The sequence below is a fragment of the Pristiophorus japonicus genome, unplaced genomic scaffold, assembly GCF_044704955.1.
Source record: "Pristiophorus japonicus isolate sPriJap1 unplaced genomic scaffold, sPriJap1.hap1 HAP1_SCAFFOLD_1011, whole genome shotgun sequence".
In the NCBI taxonomy this organism is placed as follows: Eukaryota; Metazoa; Chordata; class Chondrichthyes; family Pristiophoridae; genus Pristiophorus; species Pristiophorus japonicus.
The window spans coordinates 118,802-130,480 of record NW_027250662.1 but is presented as its reverse complement, the minus strand read 5'-3'; the positions used below and the strand labels follow the sequence as shown (position 1 = coordinate 130,480).

The 11,679-nt window shown below is 59.5% G+C and overlaps 1 protein-coding gene across 1 annotated transcript in view; it reads right to left on the bottom strand.

The window, feature by feature from the left end:
- Window positions 1–313: 313 nt before the first annotated feature.
- LOC139241260 (plectin-like) overlaps window positions 314–11,679 on the bottom strand; it is a gene marked incomplete at its 3' end in the record, with an annotated part of 32,546 nt that continues 21,180 nt past the window's right edge. Inside the window, exons 5-8 of the mRNA XM_070869911.1 lie at window positions 8,766–8,801; window positions 7,473–7,646; window positions 1,350–1,427; window positions 314–406 (exon numbers count right to left, since the gene is read on the bottom strand). Coding sequence (XP_070726012.1) covers window positions 314–406; window positions 1,350–1,427; window positions 7,473–7,646; window positions 8,766–8,801 — 381 coding nt within the window. The remainder of the gene's footprint in view (window positions 407–1,349; window positions 1,428–7,472; window positions 7,647–8,765; window positions 8,802–11,679) is intronic.

Sequence of the window (11,679 nt, the reverse complement as noted above, 5' to 3'; positions counted from 1 at the left end):
TCCCCGACTCTTCCCCCACAATACCCCGACACTCCCCTCCCCCGAACTCCCCTCCCCCGGCACTCCCCGACACTCCCTACCCCGAACTCCCCTCCCCGGCACTCCCCGACACTCCCCCGACACTCCCCTCCCCCGAACTCCCCTCCCCCGACACTCCCCTCCCCCGAACTCCCCTCCCCCGACACTCCCCCGGCACTCCCCGACACTCCCCTCCCCCGGCACTCCCCGACACTCCCCCGACACTCCCCCGACACTCCCCCGACACTCCCCTCCCCCGGCACTCGCCCACACAATCTTCCCACAGCAGGCTGACCTGGAAGTGGAGGATGATGGTCCAGATGAGGCCCAGTGTCAGTTTGGGATTCCCATCGGCGATGTCATCATTTCGGATATTGACCAGCCGCACCTAGAACACAGAACGGGAAACAATTAACCGTCTTAGTGTTCCCCCCACCCCGTGACAGGGTCTCCCTCCCCTTTCCGTATTGCTGCTGACCTCACTACTGTGGCCTGACCCCTGCCCCCCCCCACGGGCTACAGGCCCCTGATCATTGACCCTCCCCCCGCCCGGAGTTCCTAACCCCTCACCCTCCACCGGGCTACTGACCCCTGAACCTCCGCCCGGAGTTCCTAACCCCTCACCCCTCCACCGGGCTACTGACCCCTGAACCTCCGCCCGGAGTTCCTAGCCCCTCACCCCTCCACCGGGCTACTGACCCCTGAACCTCCCGCCCGGAGTTCCTAGCCCCTCACCCCTCCACCGGGCTACTGACCCCTGAACTCCCGCCCTGAGTTCCTAACCCCTCACCCCTCCACCGGGCTACTGACCCCTGAACTCCCGCCCTGAGTTCCTAACCCCTCACCCCTCCACCGGGCTACTGACCCCTGAACCTCCGCCCGGAGTTCCTAGCCCCTCACCCCTCCACCGGGCTACTGACCCCTGAACCTCCGCCCTGAGTTCCTAACCCCTCACCGCTCCACCGGGCTACTGACCCCTGAACCTCCGCCCGGAGTTCCTAGCCCCTCACCCCTCCACCGGGCTACTGACCCCTGAACTCCCGCCCTGAGTTCCTAACCCCTCACCCCTCCACCGGGCTACTGACCCCTGAACCTCCGCCCTGAGTTCCTAACCCCTCACCCCTCCACCGGGCTACTGACCCCTGAACCTCCGCCCTGAGTTCCTAACCCCTCACCCCTCCACCGGGCTACTGACCCCTGAACCCCCGCCCTGAGTTCCTAACCCCTCACCCCTCCACCGGGCTACTGACCCCTGACATCTCCCCAAGGGGTCCTGCCCCTGCCCTGCAATAACCCCACACTCTGCCCGGGTTCAACCAACGGACTCTTACCTGTCGATGTTTCAGGTATTCCAGAGCAATGCCCACATTCTGCAACTTATGGAAGCGCATACGGCCTTTCTCACGGGGCTGTGGGAGAGAAGAACCTTGGTCACTCGATTCCAGAGTAGTAACAGCAGCCTTCATATTCAGCGAGACCTTCTGCCGATCGCCTTAAATCTGTGTCCTCTGGTTCCCGACCCTTCCGCCAATGGGAACAGTTTCTCTCTGTATCTACTCTGTCCAGACCCCTCATGATTTTGAGCACCTCGATCAAATCTCCTCTCAACCTTCTCCGCTCCAAGGAGAACAACCCCAGCTTCTCCAATCTATCCACTGAACTTAAGCCCCTCATCCCTGGAACCATTCTGGTCAATCTTTGCTGCTCCCTCTCTAGGGCCTTCACATCCTTCCTAAAGTGCGGGGCCCAGAATTGGACACAATACTCCAGCTGGGGCCGAACCCGTGTTTTATACAGGTCCATCATAACTCCCTTGCTTTTGTACTCTATGCCTCTTTAATGAAGCCAAGGATCCTGTAAACCTTTTCGAACCGCTTTCTCACCCTGCCCTGCCACCTTCAGTGATTTGTGCCCATATACCCCGGGGTCTCGCTGTCCCTGCACCCCCTTTTAGGATTGTACCCTTTAGTTTATATTGCCTCTCCTCATTCTGTCTACCAAAATATATCACTTTGCACTTTTCTGCGTTAAATTCCATCTGCCCCGTGCCCGCCCATCCCACCAGCCTGTCTATAACCCCCTGAAGTCTATCACTACCCTCCTCACTGTTCACTATACTTCCAGGTTTTGTGTCATCTGCAGATTGTGAAATTGTGCCCTGTACACCCACATCCAGGTCATTAATATATATCAGGAAAGGCCGTGGTCCCAGTCCCGACCCCTGGGGAACACCACTGTATACCCTCCTCCTGTCCCAGAAACAATCATTCACCACGACTCTCTGTTTCCTGTCACTGAGCCAATCCCGTATCCACGCTGCCCCTGTCCCTGTTATTCCACGGGCTTCAACTTTGCTGCAAGCCTATTGTGTGGCACTTTATCAAACGCCTTTTGGAAATCCATGTACACCACGTCAACCGTATCACCCTCATCAACCCTCTCTGTTACCTCAAAACACTCCATCAGTTAAACACGTTTTGCCTTTAACAAATTAATCCACACTTGCCCAAGTGACTGTTAATTTTGTCCCTGATTATTGTTTCTAAAGCTCCCCCAGTACCGAGGTTAAACTGACCGGCCTGGAGTTGCTGGGTTTATCCCGACACCCTCTTTTTTAAAAAAGGGTGTAATATTTGTAATTCTCCAGTCCTTGTTTGGAGGGGGGAGAGATACGGGGGGGGTGGGGGGAGGGGGAGATACGGGGGGGGGGGGGAGGGAGAGATACGGGGGGGGGGGGGGAGGGAGAGATACGGGGGGGTGGGGGGAGGGAGAGATACGGGGGGGGGGGGGGATATACAGGGGGGGGCGAGGGATATACAGGGGGGGGGGCGAGGGAGTCACGGGGGGGCGAGGGAGTCACGGGGGGGGCGAGGGGGATACGGGGGGGGCGAGGGGGATACGGGGGGGGGGCGAGGGATATACAGGGGGGGGCGAGGGAGTCACGGGGGGCCAAGGGAGATACGGGGGGGCGAGGGAGTCACGGGGGGGGCGAGGGGGATACGGGGGGGGGCAAGGGAGACACGGGGGGGGCGAGGGATATACAGGGGGGGGGCGAGGGATATACAGGGGGGGGGCGAGGGATATACAGGGGGGGGGGCTGAGGGAGTCACGGGGGGGGCGAGGGGGATACGGGGGGGGGGGCGAGGGATATACAGGGGGGGGCGAGGGAGTCACGGGGGGCCAAGGGAGATACGGGGGGGCGAGGGAGTCACGGGGGGGGCGAGGGGGATACGGGGGGGGGCAAGGGAGACACGGGGGGGCGAGGGATATACAGGGGGGGGGCGAGGGATATACAGGGGGGGGGCGAGGGATATACAGGGGGGGGGGTGAGGGAGTCACGGGGGGGGCGAGGGGGATACGGGGGGGGGGCGAGGGATATACAGGGGGGGGCGAGGGAGTCACGGGGGGGGCAAGGGAGACACGGGGGGGGGCGAGGGGGATACGGAGGGGCAAGGGAGATACGGGGGGTGAAGGTGATATGGGGGGGCAGCAGGGGATATGGGGGGGGAGAGGGGGATACGGGGGGCGAATGGGATACGGGGGGGCGAGGGGGATACGGGGGGCGAGGGGGATACGGGGGGGGCGAGGGGGATACGGAGGGGGGCGAATGGGATACGGAGGGGGCGAGGGGGATACGGGGGGGCGAGGGGGATACGGAGGGGGGCGAGGGGGATACGGAGGGGGGCGAGGGGGATACGGAGGGGGGCGAGGGGGATATAGGGGGGCGAGGGGGATACGGAGGGGGGCGAATGGGATACGGGGGGGCGAATGGGATACTGGGGGGCGAGGGGGATACGGGGGGGGGCGAGGGGGATACGGGGGGCGAATGGGATACTGGGGGGCGAGGGGGATACGGAGGGGGGCGAGGGGGATACGGGGGGCGAATGGGATACTGGGGGGCGAGGGGGATACGGGGGGCGAATGGGATACGGGGGGGCGAATGGGATACTGGGGGGCGAGGGGGATACGGAGGGGGGCGAGGGGGATACGGGGGGGCGAGGGGGATACGGAGGGGGGCGAGGGGGATACAGGGGGCGAATGGGATACGGGGGGGCGAATGGGATACTGGGGGGCGAGGGGGATACGGAGGGGGGCGAGGGGGATACGGAGGGGGCGAGGGGGATACAGGGATACGGGAGAGGAGATGGGGGGGGCAAATGTGGTACGGGAGGCTAAATGGCCTCCTCCTGTTCCTGGGTAACAGGCTCGAGGGGCTGAATGGCCTCCTCCTATTCCTGTGTAATGGGCTCGAGGGGTGAATGGACCTCCTGTTCCTGTGTAATGGGCTCGAGGGGTGAATGGACCTCCTGCTCCTGTGTAACAGGCTCGAGGGGTGAATGGACCTCCTGCTCCTGTGTAACAGGCTCGAGGGGCTGAATGGACCTCCTGTTCCTGTGTAACGGGCTCGAGGGGTTGAATGGGCCTCCTCCTGTTCCTGTGTAACAGGGTCGAGGGGTGAATGGACCTCCTGTTCCTGTGTAATGGGCTCGAGGGGTGAATGGCCTCCTCCTGTTCCTGTGTAATGGGCTCGAGGGGTGAATGGACCTCCTGTTCCTGTGTAACAGGCTCGAGGGGCTGAATGGGCCTCCTGCTCCTGTGTAACAGGCTCGAGGGGCTGAATGGCCTCCTCCTGTTCCTGTGTAACAGGGTCGAGGGGTGAATGGACCTCCTGTTCCTGTGTAACAGGGTCGAGGGGTGAATGGACCTCCTGTTCCTGTGTAACGGGCTCGAGGGGTGAATGGACCTCCTGCTCCTGTGTAACAGGCTCGAGGGGCTGAATGGACCTCCTGTTCCTGTGTAACAGGCTCGAGGAGTGAATGGACCTCCTGTTCCTGTGTAACAGGGTCGAGGGGTGAATGGACCTCCTGTTCCTGTGTAATGAGCTCGAGGGGTGAATGGACCTCCTGTTCCTGTGTAACAGGGTCGAGGGGTGAATGGACCTCCTGTTGCTGTGTAATGGGCTCGAGAGGTGAATGGACCTCCTGTTCCTGTGTAACAGGCTCGAGGGGTGAATGGACCTCCTGTTCCTGTGTAATGGGCTCGAGGAGTGAATGGACCTCCTGTTCCTGTGTAACAGGGTCTCGGGGTGAATGGACCTCCTGTTCCTGTGTAATGGGCTCGAGGGGTGAATGGACCTCCTGCTCCTGTGGTCCTTGTGTTTGGTCTGAGCACACACCTCGTGCCCTGCTCGATGTGGATAGTGAGCGGAGTATTTCTGCCTACAGCTACCATTCAAGCTGGGTATGTGAGCAGCAATCTTCCTGTGAGGCAGCTGACTGACTCCTGTTCCTGGTCGTTGCTCCAATGACAGGGTAACATGTTGGAGCGGTGAGAGGCAGCGGTCTGAGTCAGCTAATCGTCTCACACAGGGAGTGACTAATGTCCTGTGTCTGACACGCTAGCAGCTGCATTGTGTCTCTATAAATATTTTATACCCCACCCTTTAAGCTATGTCCTGTACCAACGCACCACGTCCGATATCACCCCGCCAAGGCACGGGTCCAGCAAACGGCACTGCTGTCTCAATGACTAATCTCGGCACTGGGACAGCAACAACAGGCCAGCTGGTGGGCCACGGGAGGGAATCCAGGCATTGCTCAATGATGGATGGCCACAAAATCTTACATCAGGAATTCAGTGAGTGTGTGAATGTGAAAGCGTTGGTCCATTGGGATTGTGAACAGTGGGAGTGAATGGGAAGGGGTTTGGGACCACTGGGATTGTGTACAGCGGGAGTAAATGGGAAGGGGTTTGGGACCACTGGGATTGTGTACAGTGGGAGTGAATGGGAAGGAGTTTGGGGCCATTGGGATTGTGTACAGTGGGAGTGAATGGGAAGGGTTTTGGGTCCATTGGGATTGTGTACAGTGGGAGTGAATGGGAAGGAGTTTGGGACCACTGGGATTGTGTACAGTGGGAGTGAATGGGAAGGGTTTTGGGTCCATTGGGATTGTGTACAGTGGGAGTGAATGGGAAGGGGTTTGGGTCCATTAGGACTGTGTACAGTGGGAGTGAATGGGAAGGGTTTTGGGTCCATTGGGATTGTGTACAGTGGGAGTGAATGGGAAGGGTTTTGGGTCCATTGGGATTGTGTACAGTGGGAGTGAATGGGAAGGGTTTTGGGTCCATTAGGACTGTGTACAGTGGGAGTGAATGGGAAGGGTTTTGGGTCCATTGGGATTGTGTACAGTGGGAGTGAATGGGAAGGGGTTTGGGTCCATTAGGACTGTGTACAGTGGGAGTGAATGGGAAGGGTTTTGGGACCACTGGGATTGTGTACAGTGGGAGTGAATGGGAAGGGGTTTGGGTCCATTAGGACTGTGTACAGTGGGAGTGAATGGGAAGGGTTTTGGGTCCATTGGGATTGTGTACAGTGGGAGTGAATGGGAAGGGTTTTGGGTCCATTGGGATTGTGTACAGTGAGAGTGAATGGGAAGGGGTTTGGGTCCATTAGGACTGTGTACAGTCGGAGTTAATGGGAAGGGTTTTGGGTCCATTAGGATTGTGTACAGTGGGAGTGAATGGGAAGGGGTTTGGGTCCATTAGGACTGTGTACAGTGGGAGTGAATGGGAAGGGTTTTGGGTCCATTGGGATTGTGTACAGTGGGAGTGAATGGGAAGGGTTTTGGGTCCATTGGGATTGTGTACAGTGGGAGTGAATGGGAAGGGGTTTGGGTCCATTAGGACTGTGTACAGTGGGAGTGAATGGGAAGGGTTTTGGGTCCATTGGGATTGTGTACAGTGGGAGTGAATGGGAAGGGGTTTGGGTCCATTGGGATTGTGTACAGTGGGAGTGAATGGGAAGGGGCTGGGTCCATTGGGATTGTGTACAGTGGGAGTGAATGGGAAGGGGTTTGGGGCCATTGTGTTAGTAAGCTGGTTTAAGGATTTCACGGGTTACCTATTATATAAGTGAATTCCCCGCTCTCCTCCCCCACCCGTGGTGGCTGCAGGGATGTAGTGCTTCAGAATGACAAGTAGTCTCTTGTCTACTTCCTACATATCAAACAGCTGCCAGAATATTTTGCAACAAACAGAGCGCTGTGCAATATTTGCCGCTAAATACTGCACTCCATGAGGAGGGGTAGGTATATCAAGTGCTAAATAATTGCCAGCTCTTGTCATAAGTCCCCCCCCTATTATGTGGGCTGTGTACGGCAGCAGAAGTGATGGGCCCATGCAGATCCTGGCCTGTTTCCACGTGTTGTGTTCTGACTCGACACTGCAACAGAGAGTAAATGACATCTACACATTCGAGGGAAACCAGCTAATCCTCTCCAACAGCAAGCAGCTATCCCTCAACTCTCCAGATTGTCCACGGAATCCCGCCTGCACCCACAGCTTGTGCCATTGCCTGTGGGGTAGCCTGGGGACTCCGGACCCTCGGCAGGGGCACACACAGACAGGATGTCTCCCCATCCTTTCATCGCTGCAGCCGCCCTTTGTAAAATAACCTGGTCTGGCAGCTTCACCATCGGTGTCACACGCTGAGGGACCAGGGCCTTCAGGGTGGTGACTTGCCGCCCCTGTACTGACACTCTGTACGTAGAGGCTGAAGGTTTCACATCCCTGCACATTGGCTGCAGGCTCCGTACTGTCGGAGAGAGGCGCTCGTTTCCTCCGGACATCTACAATGGAGACTGGTGATAAAATGCAGCACTCACTCAACACTCGACCACAGGCACACGTGGAGTTAGCAGATGTGTTAGCGCTGATACACGGCACTGATGGAGCATCTCCAGAAACACCGGCACCCATCGCCAACAGGCAGGCCGAGCTCCCCCTCCACACAATGACGTGCAATTCCCCAGCAGCTCAGGATAGCACAGCCCGACCAGCACTGGGCACGTTATCACTTGCAATTTGGACTGAGGTAAATACCGGGCCCAAAAACACCCAGAGACAATTCCGCTCCAGGAGAGGGGGGATCCGGTGAACCCGCCGATAGAGCCCGGTGAACCCGGAGATAGAGCCCGGTGAACCCGGAGATCGAGCCCGGTGATGGAGCCCGGTGAACCCAGAGATAGAGCCCGGTGAACCCGGAGATAGAGCCCGGTGAACCCGGAGATAGAGCCCGGTGAACCCGGAGATAGAGCCCGGTGATGGAGCCCGGTGAACCCGGAGATAGAGCCCGGTGAACCCGGCGATAGAGCCCGGAGATGGTGGAGCCCGGTGAACCCGGAGATGGAAGGCCCGGAGATGGTGGAGCCCGGTGAACCCGGCGATGGAGCCCGGTGAACCCGGCGATGGAGCCCGGTGAATCCGGCGATGGAGCCCGGTGAACCCGGCGATGGAGCCCGGTGAACCCGGCGATGGAGCCCGGTGAACCCGGCGATGGAGCCCGGTGAACCCGGCGATGGAGCCCGGTTAACCCGGCGATGGAGCCCGGAGAACCCGGCGATGGAGCCCGGTGAACCCGGCGATGGAGCCCGGTGAACCCGGCGATGGAGCCCGGTTAACCCGGCGATGGAGCCCGGTGAACCCGGCGATGGAGCCCGGTGAACCCGGCGATGGAGCCCGGTGAACCCGGCGATGGAGCCCGGTGAACCCGGCGATGGAGCCCGGTGAACCCGGCGATGGAGCCCGGTGAACCCGGCGATGGAGCCCGGTGAACCCGGCGATAGAGCCCAGCGATGGAGCCCGGAGATGGAAGGCCCAGAGATGGTGGAGCCCGGTGAACCCGGAGATACTCCATTAACAGTCCCATTCCCATCATGCTGCGAGACGTTCCTGGCAGACACACTCACCAGACGCAAATGCTTCATCACATCCCGTTCCTTCTGCTACCCGGCAAGAGCAGTGCAGGAAGGGGGCATAGGTCATAGGATAAAGGGCAAAGGTCAGAGGTAAGGGCACATTTCAGCAAACAACATAAAGGATCAAATACAAAGCAGGTAAAACACACCAAAAGCATCCACCCAGGAAAGGTACGACACAGACCCCAACTCCAGCTCGCCTCAGGGGACCCAGTAACACCTGCAGCAACAACTGCACGACCTACAAGACTATCTTTATTAGACTATCAATATTTGCAGCAAGGAATCTCTAACAGTTCAACTGAATGAGCAAAGACCAATCGACCCCACCGACAGGGGGCCAATCAGTGAGCTCGGTGTGACGGGGCCAGTGAGCTCAGTGTGACGAAGGCCAATCAGTGAGCTCGGTGTGACAGGGACCAATCAGTGAGCTCGGTGTGACAGGGGCCAATCAGTGAGCTCGGTGTGACAGGGGCCAGTGAGCTCAGTGTGATGAAGGTCAATCAGTGAGCTCAGTGTGACAGGGGCCAATCAGTGAGCTCAGTGTGACGAAGGCCAATCAGTGAGCTCAGTGTGACAGTAGCCAATCAGTGAGCTCAGTGTGACGAAGGCCAATCAGTGAGATCGGTGTGATATTGGCCAATCAGTGAGCTCGGTGTGACGAAGGCCAATCAGTGAGCTCGGTGTGACGAAGGCCAATCAGTGAGCTCGGTGTGACGAAGGCCAATCAGTGAGCTCGGTGTGACATTGGCCAGTGAGCTCGGTGTGACGAAGGCCAATCAGTGAACTCGGTTTGACATGAGCCAGTGAGCTCGGTGTGACAGGGGCCAATCAGTGAGCCACGTGTGACAGTGGTCAATCAGTGAGCTCAGTGTGACGAAGGCCAGTGAGCTCGGTGTGATATTGGCCAATCAGTGAGCTCGGTGTGACGAAGGCCAATCAGTGAGCTCGGTGTGACGAAGGCCAATCAGTGAGCTCGGTGTGACGAAGGCCAATCAGTGAGCTCGGTGTGACATTGGCCAGTGAGCTCGGTGTGACGCTGGCCAATCAGTGAACTCGGTGTGACAGGGGCCAATCAGTGAGCCACATGTGACAGGGGCCAGTGAGCTCGGTGTGACATGAGCCAATCAGTGAGCTCGGTGTGACAGGGGCCAGTGAGCCACGTGTGACAGGGGCCAATCAGTAAGCTCGGTGTGACAGGGGCCAATCAGTGAGCTCGGTAGGACAAGGGCCAGTGAGCTCAGTGTGACATTGGCCAGTGAGCTCGGTATGACATGAGCCAATCAGTGAGCTCGGTGCGACAGGGGCCAATCAGTGAGCTCGGTGCGACAGGGGCCAATCAGTGAGCTCGGTGCGACAGGGGCCAATCAGTGAGCTCGGTGCGACAGGTGCCAATCAGTGAGCTCGGTGCGACAGGGGCCAATCAGTGAGCTCGGTGCGACAGGGGCCAATCAGTGAGCTCGGTGCGACAGGGGCCAATCAGTGAGCTCGGTGCGACAGGGGCCAATCAGTGAGCTCGGTGCGACAGGGGCCAATCAGTGAGCTCAGTGCGACAGGGGCCAATCAGTGAGCTCGGTGCGACAGGGGCCAATCAGTGAGCTCGGTGCGACAGGGGCCAATCAGTGAGCTCGGTGCGACAGGGGCCAATCAGTGAGCTCGGTGTGACATGAGCCAATCAGTGAGCTCGGTGTGATAGGTGCCAATCAGTGAGCTCGGTGTGACATGAGCCAATCAGTGAGCTCGGTGTGACATTGGCCAGTGAGCTCGGTGTGACAGGGGCCAATCAGTGAGCTCGGTGCGACAGGGGCCAATCAGTGAGCTCGGTGCGACAGGGGCCAATCAGTGAGCTCGGTGCGACAGGGGCCAATCAGTGAGCTCGGTGCGACAGGGGCCAATCAGTGAGCTCGGTGCGACAGGGGCCAATCAGTGAGCTCGGTGCGACAGGGGCCAATCAGTGAGCTCGGTGCGACAGGGGCCAATCAGTGAGCTCGGTCAGTTGGTTTCCCCATTCTTCCTGTAAAGGACCTTTAGAAAATCCCAGTTAGGAAAATCCTAAAACCCGCATTGTCCCACCCCCCACCCCGACCCCCGACCCCCGACCCCCGCACTTGACCGCAGTAAACCTGCCCTTGACCACCGACCTGAACCCTCCATCGCACCCCCCCCCCCGGTTCCCTCCTCCCCAACCCGTTCCCTCTCCCCCCGTTCCCTTGCCCCGAGTTCCCCCATCCCCCTCGCCCCCGGTTCCCCCCCGGATCCCCCGGTTCCCCCCCGGATCCCCCCGGATCCCCCGGTTCCCCCCCGGATCCCCCTGGATCCCCCCGGATCCCCCGGATCCCCCGGAGCCGGGCCGTCAGCAACATGAAGCTGTGAGAGTGAAGGTAAATCAAACCAAACGGTGCAGCAGGGAAAGGGTGTGAGAAAGGTTCCAGCGAAATCATTCTCCCAGCACTGATAGCCCCCCACAGCTTCCACACTCACAGTGACCGCTCGCAGAGACCCCATGGTGAGGGGGGTCAGAGTGACCGCTCGTGGGGACCCCACGGTGAGGGGATCAGAGTGACCAATCCCAGAGACCCCACAGTGAGGGGGGTCAGAGTGACCGCTCGCGGGGACCCCACGGTGAGGGGGGTCAGAGTGACCGCTCGTGGGGACCCCACGGTGAGGGGGGTCAGAGTGACCGCTCGCAGAGACCCCACGGTGAGGGGATCAGAGTGACCAATCCCAGAGACCCCACGGTGAGGGGAGTCAGAGTGACCAATCCCAGAGACCCCACGGTGAGGGGATCAGAGTGACCAATCCCAGAGACCCCACGGTGAGGGGGGTCAGAGTGACCAATCCCAGAGACCCCACGGTGAGGGGAGTCAGAGTGACCAATCCCAGAGACCCCCACGGTGAGGGGGGT